This window comes from Macrobrachium nipponense, chromosome 1 (genome assembly GCF_015104395.2).
Source record: "Macrobrachium nipponense isolate FS-2020 chromosome 1, ASM1510439v2, whole genome shotgun sequence".
Taxonomy (NCBI): Eukaryota; Metazoa; Arthropoda; class Malacostraca; order Decapoda; family Palaemonidae; genus Macrobrachium; species Macrobrachium nipponense.
The window spans coordinates 193,707,506-193,731,383 of record NC_087200.1 but is presented as its reverse complement, the minus strand read 5'-3'; the positions used below and the strand labels follow the sequence as shown (position 1 = coordinate 193,731,383).

Sequence of the window (23,878 nt, the reverse complement as noted above, 5' to 3'; positions counted from 1 at the left end):
ATATATTATGATATTCTGTAATCATATTAGAGTGAATTTTCTTCGTCTTAATGTTAGCGAGATGTTTTCCTTGTCTTATCCTCATTGGCATGATGAAATTCTTGCCGAAACATAGATAAGCATATGTAAAAGCAAGCGAATGTCAGAGGTGAACTCGAACGTGTAGACTACTTGAAGTCTGTGATCACACTGATCATCATGGTTGAACTTGATACAGTGATACTTCCCTCTGCGGCCCACAGAATCTCTACAGATGCCATTTCTCACAATTTCTTTGACAATAATTATCAAAATTTACGATAACAGAAGAAATATTTCATTTTCTTGTACGGATGAATGTTTTAGGCTTATTGAGTTACGTTTACTAATTACCCTGTAACTACGAAAGTAAGAGGAATTTTGACGAAATATGTCGTAGTATACATATTCTCAATTGCCATATGAAGCTCCATGAATTTTTTCATGACTGCATTTTTCGCCCTATACCCCCATATATAGGGGTTCTGGCCGGCCCCCTTAAAGCTTTTTAACATAGTAGTTGGATGGTAGCAGCTAGGTTTGTGATAGGCTGCTGCCCAGTCTCACCTATTATGCATACTTCCCCTTTTTCATTGGCTGTTGTCAAGTGCAGTGTGTCATGTTGTGGTGAATACTGAGTATTTTTATGTTGATGAATCATTGCTTGCCTCTGATTATGAATTTGATTGCTCTTTTGGTTGATGAATAGGTGTTTTGAGAGTAAGAAGGTGGGTGAATAAATTTTTGGTTGAAGTAATATTCTTAAAAGGTTTGCTATATAGTTTGTCATATGATGAGTCATATGTCTATATAACAATACAGACTGAACAAGATTTAATTTTGCATGAAATTTCAATTTATTTTTTCTAAATCTTTTCAGCCTGCCTATTGTTTTATTTACCTTTTTTTAATCTTTCATGAACTTAGAACTCATGAAAGCCTTTGTGGGATATAATTTTTCCTAAATAGTATATGAAAGTTTTATATACAGTATGTACATGTACCTTACCCATAACTACATAACTATTAGTTTCTCTTGTTTGGCAGTTCTATTTTCGAAATTTGTGGGTCGTGCAAGAATGTACGGGGGTAGATGGACTCACCCTCGTCCAATTTTGTGGGGAAAGAGAGGTACAACATAGCAAAGAGCTTCAATGCGTTTCTGACAGCTCATGGGTGAAGTCCAGTAGTTGGCTGCACTTAATTTTTGGAATTCAATCTTTTTGTATATGGAACTTACCAAGTAGTAATTGAAATAGCTATAAGTTCCACATATCATGGCAGCTCGAATTCAAAATTTGTGGGTAACACTTCAAACTCTGTAGGTGGCAGTTCCACCCACCAGCAGGAGAATAGGAACGACTGTATACAGAAACATCAGTTTGTTCCTACTGTGGTCGGGTAAACACCGTGATAGCAGTAGCGTGTTCATTATTTTCTGGTTATTTAACCGGATTTCAGTGGTGTGGATTCCCAATGGAACACATCTTTAGTAACCTTCAATTGAATCTCAGGATGAGTTTTTTCTTGTTTTTGTATTTGTTGTGTTGACTCATCAACCAATGTGTTGTTTACTCTTATAAGCCGACGAAAGCAGTTCGGCCCCAAAGTAACACCATTCCTTGGGCCAAACTTTGCTTGTTTTTATTTATTGGGTTTCATTAATTGTAACCTTCATTAAATAGTTTGCCTTTAATTTTAATTCTTGAAATGTGTGTTTTCCCAAGTATAAATACCTGCAAACTGTCTTTGGTCTCGAGGTAATTTTTACCTCGATGATGTTTACAGAGCATAGGTGAATTACCTTAAGTCTTTAAAAAATTCCCTTAAAAGTAATTCATGAATGTTCATCATTTGGAGGCTTAATGTGAACCACCATTATAGGTTTTTCCTAAAAATGGAATTTGTGTATCTTTTGTCATTCCTTTAGGCCAAAATTATTATGTTTACAGGGAGTAGGTCACTCGTAAATTCTTTTATCTATATTTTCTTAAATGTAATTTTGGAAGTTTTTGTCATTCCTTTGGGCCAGAATTTTACATATCATGTATGTTTACAGAACATAGTCTGGCTAACTGTCGGTAAATAATATTACTTTAAACTCGTACTCAGGATGTAGGCTGTTTGCAAATTCGTTGACCAATACTTCTTTAAAAGTATTTATTTTGTCATTCCTTTGGCCCAAAGAATTGCTTGTCATGATGTTCGGTAAACAACATGACAAGCAATTTGCAAAGAATTAAAATGTAAGGGCAGAAAGTAGTAGGAGAGACTAGTGCCTATATAAGATGTTGCTATTGGTCTCTGCTATCGTCCTTCTAGAATTGGTTCCAGTAATTGCTTCAGCAGTGATGTGTATTTTGGTTAGCACTCTTCGGCAGTACAAATTAGAAATTTTCTGAGATAATTTTCTCGTTTCCTGTACAAGCATCTAAGTTGATGTGAACATTGTGAACACTCTTCTCTTCCATCTCAGGAACACTCAGCACCGCTTGACGCCAACTTGTGCTGCAACACTTGATGGCATCAGCTCGTGCTTGGAGCAGCAAGGCAGCAAAAAGGCCCTTAAGCACCTGTGTGACAAAAGCTCCAATAAACACCTGTGCCCCGAAAGCGCCCATGTTTCAGGTGCCTTTAAGTGCCCTCCTGATAAACGTCAAACAAGTAATCCCTCTTTTCTCTCCTACTACTAGCCCTATAATTTTATGCACTTGCTTCTTCCCATGCCATTGCCATTCTTGTGTTGTGGAGGACACCAGTTCTAGATCTAAGTCACTGGCATACTCCCTTGAACCTGGGAAAAGTCATACTGAACGTCCAAGGGAGGCTGGTGGGAATTACCTCGAGTAATTGCCCTCTCAGTTGAACCTGTTGCATTTCCCCAGGTATCGACAGACAGCCACTGAAAAGGCTTCTTCTTAGAAGTTTAGTGGAGGAGCTGACTACTTGTCCTCTTGATTCTCCTAGGTGAAGGTCCCTGGCATACTCCTCCATGTGAGAAGCCATACTGGAGGCCCATGGGAGGTTGGTGAGTTTTGCCCGTGGTTAGTTGGCCCCTCAAGCATTCCTGTTGCAAATCACAGGGTACTACAGACAGCCATGGGAAAGGCATCTAACGCTCTGGTATACTGCCTGGAGTGACTATTTTGAGCGCCCATCAGCACTTGAGCACCAAACAAAGTAAGAATGTTCTTCACCACTCTGTGCCTGACTGTGATCGCTGATTTCTTTTTCAATCTTGGTAGGATTTTCCTTTGTTTCTTTACTTTGTGATTGTTGTTGTGATAATGTGTTTGTGATTAAATTGAGAATATTGTAACAGTCTGTGCCCTCTCCCCCCTAGCCAGCACTGCTCCAGGGTTGAAGGCAGTGTTCTTTTTGGACTGCAGCACAGTGGGGGAAGTTTGCCGGGGAAGGGAATATATAGTGGGCCCCCCGTATTCGCGTTCTCAGGATTTGCGGACTCATGGATTCGCGGATTTCTCTCTAGACCATATCTACCCTTTATTTGCGGGGGATTCGCCTATTCGCGGTATTTTCCGACGAAAATAATCGCCAATTAGTGGATTTTGATGATATTTTCATGACAATACATTTTTATGATACAAAAATGAGCTGCAAAAGAGTGGTTTCCGGACCTCGAGCTGCTATCAGATTTTCCAAGGTTATTTCCAGGAAACAGCTTCTCAGGCAACTTCACTTTAGGTGGTTCCATCAAAACCAGTATTGTCTGGCCCTGACAGGTTACAAATTGTCAGGAGACTGCTCAGAAAAAATGACTTTTCAAACACAGCTGCAGACTCTATTGCCAGCCGTAGGAGACTATCCCCAGATAAAGTCAACCAGGCAAAGTGGACGATTTTCAGGGCTTGGTGCAGGAGAGTGTAATGATGTCTCCTCTACTCGAACATCTATAGCAGAAATAGCTGACTTCCTGCTAGCATATCTTAGGAAAGATAGAAATCTCTCCACATCAACTATTGAAGGGTACAGAGCTGTGTTAAATTTGTATTCTGCCAAAGAGGGACAGATTTATCCACAAATCAGGATCAATGGGATTTGATTAAATCATTCGATACTTACAAGCAAAAGGGGATGCAGTCAGTATCATGGAACTTAGACATAGTAGTCTAAAATAGTTGTCAAGTTCCTGTTTTGAACCCTTGCAGTCATTCTTACTGACAGATTTGACGAGATGGACTCTATTCCTAGTAGCTTTAGCTACAGCGTAAAGAGTTGGTGAAATTCATGCATTGGACAGGAGGGTAGGTTTCACCCAAGGAAATGCATTATATTCGTTCTCGCTGGGGTTCTTAGCTAAGAATGAGACCCCATCAAAACCGTGGCCTCGATCCTTTACAATTAAAAGCTTGACTGAGATAGTACGCACTAGGCCAGATGAAGTAAAAGGAACTTTCTGTTCAGTAAGAGCTCTCAAGCATTATTTAAATAGGACAAGGGGAATTCGAGGGACATCAAATAACCTGTGGTGCTTAGTAAGAGATCCTTCACGGCTTCTGTCGAAAAATGCCTTAAAATTTTTTCTCAGGGGCCTTATTTCAGAATCACACTCTCCAATAGAATAGTTGTTTCCATTATGCAAGATTAAAGTTCATGAAATAAGAGCGGTATCTACTTCATTAGTGCTCAAGAGAAATCTTTCTCTAACTTCCATCTTACAATAGACTTTTTAGCAGTGCAAGTTGTTGCTTTCAACACATTAGTACTTAAGAGATGTTGAAACGATTTATGGTGAATGCAGTACCCTTGGTCCCTTTTATGTGGCTGTTGGAGTACTCTCCAGTCATTTAAAATGTTGGGTAGTGGTTTTTAAATTTCATTTGTTGGCATTGATGACTCTATTCTGGTTATTTTGTTTAGTACTGTGCTAGAGGAACTGAACCATAGCTACAAAGGTACCCACTAAAGTAGTGGGCGCACCAACGCCGTACAACCTCCCCCCTACATAATAGGATGAGCACCAACCAGAGGCAGTATTTATCTGCACAGCACTTTAGGTGAGAGTGAGTACAACAAACAGTATATTCTCTATATCTCAAAGTCATCACAATTAATAATGCTTTGGGAGTACGTAGGTATGCTCATATTTCCCACCTCCCATCAGTGTGGGAATCAGCTATGTAATTACGGGGTAAGTTACATATACATAAAAATATTTTTATAATAGAAGTTATATATATATCTATTATATTATATATTATATAGATATATACCTATATATATAATATCTATCTATCTATATGTTGTAATATGTATATACTCTATAATATTATATATATATATCTATATTCATATACTAATATCTATCTAATCTATCTCTCTATATTATATATAATTATCATTATATATATATCTATACTATATATTAATTATATGTCTGTATGTATGTATGTATATACACATTTCTGGGCTCAGCTGTGTCACTCCGTGAAATGTGTCCGCTTTAGCACTATTTCTAGTAAAATATTGCTATAATACCAGAGAACTGGGTCGGCTCCCCGTATTTAGGGGTTCTTTTGATAAGGAAAAAGCTAATTGGAGGGGTTGCTGTGGTAGTGTTTAACACTCGCCCCAGTTTTATACCGACACCTTTTATATAGGTGAGCGAGTCAGAGGCTTCTGACATGTCCAATTTAGCAGTTCTCTGGTATTATAGCAATATTTTACTAGAAATAGTGCTAAAGCGGACACATTTCACTGGGCGACACGGCTTCCTCGCCCAGAAATAGATTTTTCCTACGTCAAAATCCCTTTTATATGCTACTTACCCAGTAAGTAGTAGATTATCAGAGCCCTCCCTCCCTCCCCTTGCATGAACATAAGGGCATAAACAAATTGAGGTTCTTTGCTACATTGTACCTCTTTCCAGTAAGTCATCCTCCCCCCCTAAAACATTCTAGCGCAACCTCTGAATTTCAGAATTTTAACTGCTGAACGAGTGAAACTAATAGCTATGTAATTACTGGGTAAGTATACATATAAAACCTTGTATTATAAGAATAGCATTTTCATTCTCATGAATCCTTTCTTTATCCATGGTTATGTCATCTGTTTGTGTACATATACTGTACTCTGCCCTTACTAGTTGTGTTTCTTAAATTTCAGTAAAAACAAAATCAACAGATAATTTTTTTGAATTGGTCAACATTCCTTTTGATCCCCATATGTTTCACAAATATTTTAAATTACCCACTTGCAGAGTAGGTCATGCAGCTGAAAATTGTCATTAAGTTATGTAATTTTATATTTACTTTCTGTCAGCATTAGCCTTAATGGACGGGCATTCTCATATGAGTATCTATAACAGTGATGGACAGGCAAACATATAAGAGTATGTATTAATATTGAAACCATACGACTTGGATGAATTTAGAGGGAAAGATGTTCATATCACTTCAGTGATCCATAAAGGACTAATGGCGATTGTAGTTGCTCAGCACAGGACAAGTTCACCTTGAGACTTGAACATGGAATGCACTGCCCCTCTCAATCCCATGACATCTTTTTATTCATTTGCAAATAAATATACCCAGAGATTGTTCTTGGTTATAGTTCTTATCTTGTATGATGTATGTCAGTTATAATTTTAATTTTGCAAAGAAAAGTATAAAGAAATATTAGAAAAAAAAAACATGTATACTTCACAAATAGTTACTGCATCTCCCCATCTCAGTAAATCTTGTAAATATTTTAAAACAGATATAGTACACAGAATTGTTACTGATTTTTGTTTTTATCTCTTATGGTATTGTGTGAGCTGTAATTATGATTTTGAAAAATAGAGCAAAATGAATTATTAAAAAAAACATAACTTAGTAAAATTTACGAGTGTCTTGGAAAAGAGGTCCTGCACAGGGTTGTAAATATTCACTTTCTAATTCCCAAGGAAGGTACAGACAAGTTTTTAGAATATTTTTTCTCACTATATGTATTTGCATATCTTCTCTTTTCCATTGATGTGTTTTTTCTTAAGTTGGCCTGCCTTAAAGTTTGCCTGTCAGGGGCATGTGCTTGATATATATGTAGCCCTTCCATAAGGGTTAAAAATCTCTTGGGGACTCAAGGGAATTTATCAGAATCATAAGGACTTGAGAAAAGTTTATAATTTATAATTTTGAATTCTACAGGAATTGGATAAGAATGTTTGCAATATTCTTTAAAAATGAACTTTTGTTATCTATTTAAGAATAACAGTCATGAAAGGTTTTTATTGTCATCTTTAGGAAGTCGTGGAATACAAGCAAAGACATGATTATGAAAAGAAGATGATGGAATACATTGAGACAAGCTTCCTCTTCCTTAGTGATGACGAATATTTGGAAGACGTTGATGATGCGACTCAGGTAGGAAGTTCTTGTTTTAAGAGTTTGCTTGGAAGTTGAATATAAAATGAATTCACAGATGGTGGACTCATACAGAATTTTTCCAGTAAGCGAGTTTGAAGGCCAGTGAATTGCAGGTATGTACCACATTGACTTGTGAAGGTAATTATATTATATATATATATATATATATATATATATATATATATATATATATATATATATATATATATATATATATATATAATATATATATATATGTATGTATGTATGCGTGTATATATATATATATATATACAGGCGGTCCCCGGGTTACGACGGTTCCGGCTTACGACGTTCCGAGGTTACGACGCTTTTTCTTAAATATTCAATGGAAAAATCCGTCCTGGGTTACGACGCTTGTTCCGAGGTTACGACGCTGACGCTTCCGACGCTCCGAGTTAACGACGCTTTTAAAAAACGCATACTATGATAAAAATCCTTTATAGTTTAGCACAGTATATTAATAAAAATAAGTTTCTGGTTAGATTACAACAAAAATTTGAGGTTATGATGATTTTCGACACTTTTTATGTCGTATTTTTCTATGTTTTTTAGTGACGCCTCATATGCGGAACTAGTTTCCGAGCGAATGAATACATACTAGCTTGCAGTGCGCAAAGTTTACATATAACAGTCCAAAAACGCAAATAATGAAAAAATAATTGCTTGTTTCCAGTAATAATAACAAAACGAAGTTTCTGGTTAGATTACAACGCAAATTCCAAGTATCCAAAGAGAGACATTATCCAGTAATTTGATCAGAGAGAGAGAGAGAAGAGAGAGAGGAGAGAAGAGAGAGAGAGAGATAGAGAGAGAGAGAGAGAGGGAAGAGAGAGGAGAGAGAGAGGAGAGAGAGAGAGAGAGAGAGGAGAGGAGAGAGGCGTCTTCCGACGCTCCGAGTTAAGGACAGAGAAGTGTTCGTTTCGTTAAACGGCCTCTGACTCATGCCAGTAAATGTTTTGTTGATACTAATAATATAAGCCTATTTAAAGATACGTTTACTTTAATTAGTCTATATGATACGTAAATAGTAATCAACTGTTCTTGTAGTCCTCAAGATTTGGCAAAATCGAAGTATCCAAAGAGACACATTATCCAGTACACTGGAACCTTGACATACAAATTTAATTTGTTCCGTTACCATCGTCGTATATCAAAACAGTTGTATCTCAAAGCATTTTTTCCCATTTAAAATAATGTAATATGTATTAATCCGTTCTAGCGCTATGAAACCACACCTAAACACAGCTAAATTACATATAATATACACAATTTATACACAAATAAACGAGTAATAACACACATAATGATAAAATAACATAGCAATGTGATAAATGATAATAAATGTTAATAAAATCAATTAAAAAAAGAAAGGAGTTTTACTTACCACAACGAAAGATGACGTGAGGCCAGCAGGGGGAGGAGGTAGGGAAGGGTGGCAGGGAACGATTTGTTCTCTTTTTATTTACGTATGTACACTAATAACTACGTAATAAACACAAATGAAATAACATTGCTAAACTAATTTTTATTTATTTTTTTTTAATCTGTTCGTAGTTTAGAAATAATGGTGATGCCTTTGGAAGGTTTTTATAGCTTCCTTCTGCTTGATGATCGTGGATATTGCAGAAGGATTTCGACCATACTCGTTTGCCAAATCGACGATACGAACGCCACGTTCATGCTTTGCTATAATTTCATGTTTTGCTTCCATCGAAATAATTCTCTTGGGTTTTTTCTTATCACCTGCTTTGTCCTTATCTTTGGGACCCATGGTTAATAATAAAATAGACAAAATAACACGAAAAATAGGCACAAATACAACGAACTAAACAACGACGTATTAACGATGCAGCACCAACAAACAGACTGAACGCCATTTATTGGTCGCCTATACAACTATCACATCGTAAAATCGCATCTCAAATATTTTGTTGTATATCAAAGCATATATTTTCGCAAATTTTCTGTTGTATCTCAAAACATTCGTATATTAGGGCAATCGTATGTCAAGGTTCCAGTGTAATTTGATCAGAGAGAGAGAGAGAGAGAGAGAGAGAGAGAGAGAGAGAGAGAGAGAGAGAGAGAGAAAGAGAGAGAGAGAGGTCTTGGCAACAATGGTCTCGGGGATTGACGTAACGTTTATTTTCTGAACAGATATGACAGAGAAGTGTTCGTTTCATTAAACAGCCTCTGACTCATGCCAGGAAATGTTTTGTTGATACTAATATATAAGCCTATTTAAAGATACGTTTACTTTAATTAGTCTATATGATACATAAATAGTAATCAACTGTTCTTGTAGCCCTCAAGATTTGGCAAAATCACTCCAGGTTGTACATAAAACTTCAAGAATGTAGTGTCACCAGAGGATTACAATAGTTTTTACCTTCAAGAACCAGCATTTTTTTATGAAAATAACTCCAGGTTGTACATAAAACCGCAGGAAACAACATGTAGTGTAACCAAAGAATTACAAGTAAGGTTTTTATAACTTTTTTTTATTAATTTAAGACATATTTCCAAACGTCGTTCCGGCTTATGACGATTTTCGGGTTACGACGCGTCTCCAAGAACGGAACCCCCGTCGTAACCCGGGGGGACTGCCCGTGTATATATAATTTAATATATATATAATATATATATAGTATATATATCTATATATATATAATATATATATTATATATATACATATATATATATCTAATATATAATGATACACACACATATACATATACATATATATATATATATATATATAATATATATATATATATATATATATATATATATATATATATATATATATCTATATATATATATATATATATATATATATTATATATATATATATATTATAATATATATATATATATATATATATATATATATATATATATATATATATATAATATATATATATATATATATATATATATATATATATATATATATATATATATATATATATATATATATATATATATATATATTATATATATATATATGTATATATATCTTACAACCTGCCACCAAAGGGCCCTGCTGATCTAAGCCTACCTGCGGTGTACCACACGGCAGAAAATGCCTTCAAAACAGCAAAATCTCTCTCAGATATAATTGGAAAAAACTCAGAAAAAATTGAGGAGACAAATGATAAATTATCAAGAATCTGGGACGTGATCAAAGGACTACAGGAATCCCTAGACAGTCTTAAAACTGTGGAAACAAATAATCTCACACGGATCTGGGATGCGATCAAAGGAGTGCAGGGATCGATAGACAATCGCACTGATAGCCACCAGACTACTACGAATGCAGCATCCAGTTTTTCCTCGCCTCCCAGCAACACGGAAGTGCCCCGTTCCGAGGGGACTGTTGATCCCCAAACCGCTTCTCCTCCCAGTAGCTCCGGTGGAAGATATATCTCCGGTGATGATTACTAGCCCTCGTAATCCTCCCCACCCTATCTCTCCCCCCCAACCCCCCATCGTAGATGCAGATGAAACTGATCATGAGGGGTCTGGCGGCTGGCAGATACAAACAAGCAGAAAGAAGAGAAGAACCTCCCGTTTGGCCGCGGACCGGAGCCTAACATTCGTGTTTCACCCCGCCCGACACATGAGAAGAGATGTCACATAGTAATTCACAATCTGCGCTCATCGGTGACGCTAGATGCCATAGTGGAGAGAGTCAAGTTTCTCACTGGCTCTGACCCACTCATCTCCCACGAACTCCCATGCAGGATTAAACATAAAGTGGCTTACAGGATTACCTGCCTATTTCAACACCTCGACGTTCTTAAAGGCGAGAATTTCGGTCCTAATATATTAGTTTCAAGATACAGACTAATCCGGGATCAACCACCCCCAGGGGAACTTACTGACACTCCAACCAGGGTCATTTCCACCGCAAGTGCCAGCCAACTGGCTAACCTCCCATCCACCCAAATGATCAGCGCATTCATCTCCCATCTTCGTGAGTAGCCATGGATACATTAAACATAATCTCTTGGAATATCTTTGGCCTCAAGCGGAACATTCCTCTCCTAAACATGTTCTGTAAAAATTTCAAAGGCATCATTGCATTGCAAGAAACGCTCCTCTGGCCACATGACCTTGCCATATGCGATTCAATTCATGAAGACTTCAGAACCTTCTCGACTTCATCGATGCAAGTTACAGACCAAATCCTAGCCGGTCGCCCGAAAGGAGGCCTTTCTTTCCTGTGGCACAAATCGTTAGACAATATGATAAAGGTGATGACCTACAGGAGTGACAGATTGCTGGGGATTCAAGTGACAGTAGGGAACTCTAAAATCCTAATTATCAATGTTTATATGCCATGGGAAAATAACAATAATTTTGATCATTACTGCATGATCCTAGGGGAGTTACACAGTATTATTCATGATTCTCCAGCTGATCATATTTGTATAATAGGGGACCTTAATTCACACCCCACAAAACAATTTTATAATGAACTTACTCGCTTCTGTCAAAATCATGCTCTCCAAATTAGCGATGTTATGCTCCTCCCTCCCTCCTCTTATACATATGTACATAATAGAGCGGACGCTATTACAACTTCCTGGCTGGACCACTGCATCACATCCCCACAACTTCATGATTCCATTATGACCTGCAATATTCGTTATGACCTTGCAACGGGCTACGATCACATCCCATTACAGGTGTCATTCAGTACCCCATCCCTCCCTACCGTGAACCCCCTAACTGATCGCCCACCAGCGGTAAACTGGGATTTTAAAAACCAAGAGAAAACCAGATACTTTAGAGCGACCACTGAAACCAGGTTGCGGTCAATAGTTCAACCGGCAGATGCCTTACTTTGTACTAACACAAATTGTAGAAATGACCACCACAAGAGGGATCTGAATGAATTCTATTCGAACGTAATCTCCGCTTTTCTTGCTTCGGGCAGGACTGCCTACAGATTTCGTCAAGGTAATTCTCGTAATATTCCTGGATGGAATGACTTGGTTAAAGATCTGTATACGTACTCACGAGAAATGTTTTACTGTGGAGGCGAAATGGTAGCCCCAGGGAAGGGCACACTGCATTGCTAATGAGACAGGCGAGAGCGCAGTTCAAACTTGCTCTTAAGCACTGCAGGTTATATGAAAAACAACTAAGAGCCGATGCAATGTCTAGAAACTTAGAATCTGGTGATTATCCTCGTCTTTGGAAAGATATCCAGTCTTTAAATCCCAAAACTAAAAAGCTATCACAGAGAGTAGGGGAAGCAGTCGGAGACGAAGCTATTGCAAATATGTGGGGCGATCACTTCAACAATATCCTGAATTGCATAAATGATCAAGATTCCCGAAGGGATGTAGATAACCTCCTGACTGATAACATTCAATTTCATTTTGCAGACCGTTTTACGCCAGGTAACATCAGCGATGCCATAAACAGCCTACCTAATAATAAATCGCCCGGCTGTGATGGTCTTCCTGCAGAGGCCTTCAAACTCTGCCATCCGATAATTTACATTTTGCTAGCTGCCCTATTCAATGCGTGCATAATTCACCGGTTTGGTTTCTTCCAGACGCCCTACTCTTAGTTCACTTGATACCATTAATCAAAAACAAGCTAAAGGATGCAGCTGACCCTGGCAACTACTGGCCGATTGCAATCAAAACGATCGCATCGAAGATACTTGAGTCTGTTCTTCTAGTGAGACTTCTCCCCTTTCTACACACCACTGACAACCAGTTCGGGTTTAAAGCAAACCACTCAACCGACACCTGCATCTACATACTGAAAGAATTGCTGAACTACTACCTATCATCAGCCTCTCCTGTTTTCCTTTGTTTTGTGAGAAAAGCATTTGACAGAGTAAACTACCTGAAGCTCTTCCTGAAGCTGCATAAAAGGGGCACACCCCTATATCTAATTGGCATTTTACATTGCTGGTTCTCCACACAGCAATTCTGTGTCAAATGGGGAAACGTATTATCTTACACCTTCGGCTCCCTAAACGGGCTTCGGCAAGGGGGCATTCTCTCTCCATACCTGTTTAATACGTACACAGATGCCTTGAACGTCAAACTGAACTCGCTCCCAATCGGATGCACTGTCAATGAAACAACTATAAACAACCTCTGTTACGCCGACGATATGGTTCTAATTTCCCCATCAGTGCAAGGTCTCCAACGACTCATCGACACTTGCCGCCAATATGCAGAGGAATTTGATATAATCTACAACGAAACCAAGACCCAGTGCATGTCGCTGCTCCCGAGATCGCTTAAGCATATTGCAGAACCTCAAATTTTCCACGGAAACCATCGGCTGGAATTTGTGCACGAATTTCCGTATTTGGGTCACATTATCACCGACTACCTAAAAGATACGGCAGACATTGAACAGAGGCGTCGTAAACTATGTGCAGTGGGCAACATGATTGCAAGGAGGTTTGCCTTCTGTCACCGAGACGTGAAACTGCTGCTCTTCCGCTCGTACTGCTACACTATCTATGGGTGTTCCCTCTGGACGAACTATACCCGAGAGACGATGCGACGCATCACTGTTGTGCACAATGACATTCTGAGGCGCCTCACAAACACTCCCCGCTACCACTCCGCCACACAGATGTTCATAGAAAACCACCTGGACAATTTAAAAATCATTGTTAGGCGAACAATGTCCAGTCTGGTAACCCGAGTGAGAAACAGCAGCAACTCGCTCATACAAAGCATCCTAAGGAGTGAAGCAAGAAGAAAATCAAAATTGTGGGATAGATGGGAAAATGAGGCCTTTGTCCCCTAAAGGACTTAATCTCTGTATTGGCAAGATGTCATCTGCAGTTTTTGTCATTATTACATTTATTGCTGATATTTTAATTTTTCATTATTACTGTGATTACTATCAAGTTAAAGTTTTATTTACATTTAATTTATGTATTAAGCCCTCTGGACCTGACTACTGTAACCACCTAAGGTCTCTAGTTGAAATTTGAGTTATATAATATATGCACCATCTGTTATTACTCTCAATGCATATTTTTTTTTTTTTCTCACCAATATTATTACTGTTATTACCAGTATGATGATTACTAGCTTTTATGCTACCTCAGCTACCTTGTGGATAAGTGCCGATTATTCATTTTCTTTTTCTATTTTATCATGTCACATGTATCTAGATTGTGTTTGCTACTGTCTGTATTTTGTATATTCAATGTATATGGCCCCGAGCCGAAATAAAGCATATTATTATTATTATTATTATTATTATTATTATTATTATTATTATTATATTATATTATATATATATATATATATATATATATATATATATATATATATATAAATGTATATATATATATATATATATATATATATATAATAGTATATATATATATATATATATACTATATATATATATATATAATATATATATATATATATATTATATATATATATATATATATATATATATATATATTTTTATATATATATACTACATACATACATACATGTATGTATGTATGGTATGTGGTATGTATGTATGATGTATGTAGATATGTATATGTATGTATGTATGTATGTATGTATGTATGATGTCTGTATGTATATGTATGTATTGTATGTATATATGTATGTATGTATGTATGATGTATGTCTGATGTATGGATATGTATGTATGTATGTATGTATGTATGTATTATATGTATATAGTATATATATATATGTAATGTATATATTATATATAAAATATATGATATAGATATATATATATATTATATATCGTAATATATATATATATATCTAGATATATATATATAGATATATATTATATATATATATAGGTATAGTATATGATATATATATATATATATTATGTAGATGTATATGTATATATATAGTATATATATATATAATATATATATATATATATATATATATAGTATCTATATATATATACTCTATATATGTACTGTACATGTATATACATACATATACATATATATATATATATATATATATATATATATATATATATATATATATATATATATATATATATATATATATTATATACAGGCGGCCCTCGGTTAGCGGCAGGGGTTCCGTTCCTGGCCACCGACGCCAAGCGATTTTCGACGCTGAGCGATTTTAAAGCCTACGGCCACCGCACACCTTCTTTCAAAACTCTAGGACCAGTCAAAGGGGCCGTAATCCACAACGGCGCAATAAGTAAAATTATATTTATGCAGTATAGTACTATAGAATTTACTGTACAGTACATGGGGTGTCTAGAGTATGTAAAGATATAATAAAGTTTATACAGTGTACAGGTAGCTGTAGTGTTCAGGTTACGATCATTAGTCTTACAATAGTTCGATTTTATGAGAGATCAAATTACAATGGCCTAACTTTATCCATCTTCTAGTTACATAGTTCAATAACAGCAAAAGAGAATGATGAAAGTATGGTTTTAACGTTATACTCGTTGCGTGAACGTCTACAACCATGAACAACCGAACGAGAAAACGACTTTTTTTTCTAAGTACAACCGAACTGGATAACATCTGTTTGGCTTGTATTTCGATCATCGTACTACAGTGCAACATTACCGTATTTGTTATAAATGGCGTTATGTATAGAATAGAACTGAGATATCTTAATGTAATAACTTTATTCGCTATAGATCAGAGATCAATATAGATAGATCATAGATCAATATAGATTAAAGATCAATCGGGAAATATACCGTTAAATTTAAACCTAATTATGACTGAAGCTGAGAAAACTGTTCAAGCTGCTAATGACTATTATCGTACATCGGCAACAAGGATAAAACTGCAGTAAACGTCTGCCATCACACACAACCATAGATAAAATTGGGATAAAATCATTTTAATCAAAACTACTCTGCTTGAAAGAACACATTTTACTGTTGGTTTCACGCCGATATAAGATAAATAACGTAAAGTTCGTATTACGATGATATAAAGGATTACGTATTGCGAACGGAATCACGTAATTTTTTACGCAATAAACATGCCGCCAATGTAATCTGTTAACGAAAAAAATAGTAGTTCACATTCACAACGAGACAATTCAATAAATATTTCCACCTAAAAACACGCTGTATAAGGAAAAATAACTTTGTCTCATGTAAGTCAAGTATCTAGATATTCGTTTATGCTAACTAGAAGCAAGAGCATTCGCTCAGAATTGCGTTATGGTGAAACAGACTCGTATTCATCAGCTGATTTCAAACCACAACATTGGCCGCTCCGCGGAATACGGGCTTAAGTTTGCCGTGTATTTAAAATACAATAATATGAGAAATACATACAATATTCTTGGATACAGTGAAATAATGTATAACTTTTTAAGGATTTATGGAAAAGATGCATAATTAATAAAATAACACAATGCATTTTTCGGAACTGGCGGACAAGAACGAACATGAAAAACCATCCCCTGACAACGTGGAGCGTAGTTACAAAGGCTGCCTTAATTTGTATCTTATTTCTGTACAAAAATGAAAATACCTTTACGCAATATATTTTCATACACATTTTAAACATAAAAGCATAAACATTTGAAAAATCGACAAATCGATCGCTAAATTTGCGCACTTTTTTTTTTTTTTTTTTTTTTTTTAACGATATTTTTGGAAGAGCGGCAGACGGCGGCAAAAAAAGTGCAAATTAGCGATCGATGTGTCGATTTTATAAATATATATGCTTTTATGTTTAAAATGTGTATGAAAATGTATTACGAATAGGGTATTTTTATTTCTGTGCAGAAATATGATAAAAAGGCAGCTTTTGAAACTCCCCTTCAAGTTATCGACTACGATGTGTTTTTCAAGTTCGTTCTTGTATGCCGCGGCGGCATACAAGAACGAACTTGAAAAACACATCGTAGTCGATAACTTGAAGGGGAGTTTCAAAAGCTGCCTTTTTATCATATTTCTGCACATAAATAAAAATACCCTATTCATAATACATTTTCATACACATTTTAAACATAAAAGCATAAACATTTATAAAAATCGACACATCGATCGCTAATTTGCACTTTTTTTAAATCGATATTTTCGGAAGAGCGGCAGGCGGCGGCTTACAAGAAAAGACATGAAAAACATCGTATTTGGTATCGTGAAGGGCAGTTTCAAAAGCTGCCTTTGTATCATATTTCTGTACAGAAATAAAAATGCCTTTCACATAATACATTTTCACACACATTTTAAACAAAGCATGAACATTTATGAATCGACACATCCATAGCTAAATTTGCACTTATGTAACTCGATATTTTCGGCATAGAACAGCGTCAGAGGCATATATTTTACCCTAATACCTACGTAATAACTCTCCATAAAATTTGTTAATATAATTTGCATAACCTTTATGGTGAAACTGAACGGCATTTCTACATATGTATGAACTCGTTAGACAACGGCGCTAGCGGCGCTGTTAACTGAAATTTGTGCCGTAAAGATACCTTTAAAATGCCTTATTTTTTTAATGAATATTTTTGACGACCGCCGTAAAACCGATTCGCCGTTGAGTGATTGCGCCGTTAACCGCGGGCCGCCTGTATATATATATATATATATATATACACACACACACACACACAGGCAGTCCCCAGTTATTGGCGGACTTGGTAAATGGCAATCCGGTTGTATGGTGCTTGTTTAACGCCATAAAATTGGTTATTTACGGTGCCATAACTGGCCAACTTTCAGTTATTGGTGCCACAAGGTGCCATTAATAGAGTTATCGGTGCCAGTAACCGAAGCTTGCCACCATAAGGGCCCCTCATTTGTTGAACATTTCTCATATTAAACATTCCATTTTTTGAACGAAATTTTTGAGAAAATTTTTTATAATTTGTTGAACAAATGCTCTCCTTCAAACTGACTAATTATCCTGTTTATACTTATTTATATACTTGATTATCTTGTTTATACAATGTTACCTTGTTTGTCGAACTTTCCGTTTTTTGAACGAAATTTTTTAGAACATTTTTTATCGTTTGTCGTTAAACAAATGCCCGTACTACAACTGACTGATTATCTAGTTTATACTTGTATTCAACGGCCTACTGGGTCTTACAAGTTAAACTTTATTAATTTTCTTTTCATTTACAATATATAGTTTAATGATAACCATATTTGACAAAATAAATAAAAGTGTAAAGCATTTAATATAAGATTTAGCTTTCAATATAACATTTAGCATAAAAGATGTATAAAATAGTATATAACCGTGGTGACGTCATGCCCAGCTGACTTGAGACTGAATGAGGAAGCGTTGATATGTTGAGGACAGGAGAAGAGTTGAAATATTACTCTTATGTATGTAAAAGCAATAAAAATTCACATAAAAAAGGGAATTTACCAATAAATTTAACATATGATAAAATGTGAAAATCAAATGCAATACAGAAAAAAAAAAAAATCTTGAGCCAGTGTTCTGTGCGCCGAGTGAGACGGTCTAGTTGAACAATATTAACAAAATAGTAAATGAAAGAACAAAGCTTTTCACAATATGTAAAATTTAACATAAATGATTAACAAAATCATTCGTCATCGCTGTGACACACAGCTAACTTGAGGTAGAGTGAGGGGGCGTTTTTAATTTTGAGTAATAATGAGTGAGTGATTTTAAGTTATTTCACAATAAATTTAACAATGATAAAACTTGAAAACAATCAACTGCAATACAGTAAATAAAAAGAAGCTTGCTCGAGTCAGTGTTCGGTGAGGCTTAGTGAGACAATAGAGAGGAGAGGATAGGGAAGAAGGGCTCTGCTTCCCACTAACTTATCAGCTGGGCTGGGATGATTATTCGCCCATTTCTTTCACAAATACTCGATCTACCCAAATCACTCTTATTTTTGTAAAGGTAAGATACCTATCTAGTGACAATTGCTTTTTATGAATTTTTACTATTGTATAAGTTACTCAGTTCTGTAATAAGCAAACTCTCGGCTTCTGCATGCCTACGAATGTTTGTTTGAATGGCTTCCTTGTGAAAAGTGATTTTCCTTTCCTTGCATTCTCTACTCATTACCTATTTGTTTGTAAAATCCTCATGTTTGTTTTAAAAGTCTGCTATTTGCCAACAGTAAGTTGATGTATTGTGGCATAATAAATCTCATTTGTGCACTTAAGATCCAAGTGTAAACACGTTGATTACACATTCTCTCTCTCTCTCTCTCTCTCTCTCTCCTTCTCTCTCTTCGGTCTCTCTCTCTCTCTCTCCTCTCCGCTTCTCTCTCTCTCTCTCTCTCCTCTACTCTCTCTTCTCTCTCCTCTCTCCCTCTCTCTCTCTCCAGCCGGCTGGGTGCCATTTTCACCAAACAGTTAGTAGGTCGTACACAGAAAATATAAAATTTCGACAATTTTACTTCATATAACGTACTGTTTCATTACTTTATACTACTCTTAATTTAACTTTTGAACACATTAATAATAAAAAACAAAAAGGTGAAAGGGAGACTTTTTGGGTAGGCTGGAACGAATTATCCTGATTCCCTTTTGTTCTTATAGGGATATTTGTTTCATATCTCAAACAAATTGTACTTTGAACAGCCTTCTGGAATGGATTAGTTTGAAGTTTGAGGTACTGCTATGTATGTGTGTGTGTATATATATATATATATATATATATATATATATATATATATATATATATATATATATATATATATATATATATATATATATATATATATATCTATCTTCCCCCTTTGCCTTCCATTACCAAACCTGAAAGATTAAAAAAAAAATAACTCAAAAAGCCACCACTTCAGCATCATTGCATCAGTCTCCTCTCGAGAATAGCTACAGTATCAACTAGCTAAGGCTAAACAGAACTCATGATCTATCAAAAAATACAAGTTTTATTCCCAAACTCAACATGACAAAAAAATTAATTAATTAAAGAAGTTGAGGCCATAACTCTCCTTACTTCTAGCAAGTAAGTAAATGGAAGATTGAATCTCCCCTCTTATTAAGTATCCCAATAGCTATCTGTCAAAAGTTCCCTTACCACGTGACCAGAAACAAGAAAATTTGAGAAAAAAAATAATGGTCATCTCTTTTAGAAAATTTCCTAAAAACAACTGCATACATGTGAAAAAAGTAAAAGGGTATAAAGTGTAAAAACCAAAAGCAGAACCAAACAGGAGAACTCATCTCCCAGTCACTTCGCAGAGTCATGGTCTTCAGACAGTGCATGTGGAAAATGTTCAGTAAAAAATGTTCAATTGAAATGATAGAAGTGGCCCATCACTCAAGCACTAAGATGTCTGACCTTTACTGGTGAACCTAACGCCTTCCACGGCAGTACGTTTCGCCACTACAGGTTACAGCCAGAATATATACACACATGCTCACACCCAGTTGTTTAAGAAACTTATTTTTGTCACTCCCTTTTGACGTATAAATCACGTGACACCATCTCAGGTCAGCTTGCACGTCCGTGTAAGAGTCACCGAGATTGTCCGGCCTAAATGTTCTTTTTATTTGAAGCGTTCACGTTTACCAACATTTCAGCCTTTGCTGACATGTGTTCTATCACATCCGGAGTTTGCCTAAACACAGAAACACTGTCGGAGCATTCCTTCCACTCCAATTGATAGTTTTAATGCTTCCTATAATATATACTACCATGAGATTCACAGCTGGTGTTCTAGTGTTTTTCCGGAATAAAATTTTATAAGGTATAATGACATAACTTATGACGTCATTAACTTGCCTCGTTCTCGATGGATAGTTGGCTATTCGTGAAAAAGTCTCAACCTCTAAGTCTCTGGCAACAATGAAATACAACCAATACACCTTGTTTACACTTTGTAGTAGTAGTAGTAGTAGTAGTAGTAGTAGTAGTAGTAGTAGTAGTAGCAGCAGCCTTGGATGTCCAAGTGTACTCCTTACCCAAAAAAGGGCCCTATTATTCATTTACCTGATCAAGCTTACGTAGGGTTTGCCACGGACCTCCTCACTTCTAAACAATTGTGCAAGTCAAAACACGTAAGCTGTCCTGCAACAGTGGGGACAATGACTTATCATTGCCGCCATTTTTGAAGTCTTGGCAAGGTATGAGTATTCATTCAGAATTTTAGAGACAGCTGTTTGTCGGCATCACCATGTGGGAGGAGTTGGTACTATGTCATATGTTTACGTCACATATAACATTGATCTCATGCATTAGAGTGTTCCGCCACTGTCTTCGGCTGCTTTGTTTTACTCTTATGAATATATTTTTTTCTTATATAAGTAATAAAGAATGCTGCCGAAAATTAGGTAGTGATGCAAAGTTACTATGGCTAAGTAATATCCTTGTCAAATGCATGGAAAAAAAGTTATTCTGGAAAAACACTGGGACAAAAGTTCTGAGTCTCATAGTAATTGTCTTAAAATGTGTATGAATATGTATTATGTATTGGGTATTTTTATTTCTGTACATAAATATGATACAAAGGTAGCTTTTGAAACTGCCCTCCACAGTATTCTAGAGGATGTTTTTTCATGTTCATTCTTGTCCGCCGCTGCCTGCCGCTCTTCCAAAAATATTGAGTTAACAAAGTGCAAATTTAGTGATCAATGTGTTGATTTTATAAATGCTCATGCTTTCATGTTTAAAATGTGTATAAGGTATTTTTAATTTTGTACATAGATATGATACAAATCAAGGCAGCTTTTGTAACTGCCCTCCGCATTATCAAAGGATGTTTTTTCATGTTTGTTCTTGTCTGCCGCTGTTTTGAAAAATGCATTTACAAAGACTTCAAATGGTTATATTTTATTAATTTGGGAGCTAATTATAACTCATTTTGTTAATGAAACTTCAGCTTTTTGTTGTAAGTTTTCATGCATTATGTGTAAAATGTGCTTGAAAAATGTATTACAGGGTATTTAAAAAAAAAATTTTTTTTTACATGAATATGATACAGTGGCAATACGCTTGACCATTTGAAGTCTTTGTAAGAACCCTTGACATGATGAAGAGAAAGGTTGTTTAGTCACGCCCAAATATTGAAATTTTGATTGACATCGTTGAATCATGTTTTTATAACATAAATTATATTTACAATTGTTGCATAGATTTTAAAAGACAAAACTCACGTATACATTTGATTTTGCAACACCAATTTGTTTGTTTTTTCCATGGGATGGAAGTACAAAATAAAACTGTGCAACTTGGTCGAATTTTTGCTTTGTTTTGCTAGCAAAAAATTGAGGTACGACTGTACGAGCTCGAGATGCCACTGCTACATAGATGGCATAGTGACAAAAATTAAGATAGGCACAGAAGAAAAAGTAAATATTAATCTTTTCCATAAATCTTTTAAAAAGTTATACATAACCTCACTGTATCCAATAATATTGTATGTATTCTCATATTATGGTATTATAAAAGACTACGGTAGATCTAAGCCGGCACTCCGCAGAGTGGTCAATGATTTGGTTTGGAAATCAGCTGATGGCGAATACGAGTTTGTTTCACCATATTTAACGCAATTCTGAGCGAATTTTCTTGCTTCTAGTTAGCATAAGCAAATATCTAGATACTTGACTTATATTAGACATGGTAATTTTTCCTTATACAATGTGTTTTTAGGTGGGAATATTACTTGAATATGTCTTGTTCTGATTGTGAACTAAAACAGATGCATACACAAACACATCATTCAAGGAATCTTGCATGCACACACAGCTTTTGTCAAGGTGACATCTGAGACAGTAGATTCTTCTTAACAAAGAACATTCCCTTTTGTCTCCGTAGAGCCAACGCTTATATTTATCCTTGCAAAGACTGCAATCACTCATCATATCTGTCCAATAATTTTCCATAGGTCAGCAAGTAATAGAGTTTATATACATATGTATGTATATATATATATATATATATATATATATATATATATATATATATATATATATACTATGCTTAAAAAATCACAGAAGATGTACGTGACTTCATAAATAAGCGAATACCACGGGAAAATGATAGTCAGAAATCCAAGCGCTTTCGTCTTTATTCAGACATCGATGTCTGAATAAAGATGAAAGTGCTTGGATTTCTGACTATCATTTTCCCATGGTATTCGCTTATATATATATATATATATATATAATGATTGCCCCATAGCTTCTTGCCTCAGTTTATCGTTGATATGTAGATGACTCTTTCTTATTCTGAAACAAGTTTAATGCAGAGCAATTCTCAAGAGTTTGTCGGTACCATACACCCTAATATCAGTTTACACTTGATGAAGAGGAAATAACAAGCTTCCCTTTGTAGATGTTCTAGTGTCCAGGAATGAACAAGGCTTCTACATGGGTAGGGGATGTGATGAGTGATGACATTCTTTGAAACGATAAATTCAGTGATAGCTCCCACAGAGACAAAGCGAGCTCCAGAAATGTTGACGCATCATTTTGAGTGGCACGATGTCGAAGGTTGCTGCCTCAGCA

The 23,878-nt window shown here is 35.7% G+C and overlaps 1 protein-coding gene across 1 annotated transcript in view; it reads left to right on the top strand.

Annotated features, from left to right (window-relative positions):
- Window positions 1-23,878, top strand: part of LOC135219964 (prolyl 3-hydroxylase 1-like) — a 173,252-nt gene that overhangs the window by 54,619 nt on the left and 94,755 nt on the right. Inside the window, exon 7 of the mRNA XM_064257207.1 lies at window positions 7,263-7,382. Coding sequence (XP_064113277.1) covers window positions 7,263-7,382 — 120 coding nt within the window. The remainder of the gene's footprint in view (window positions 1-7,262; window positions 7,383-23,878) is intronic.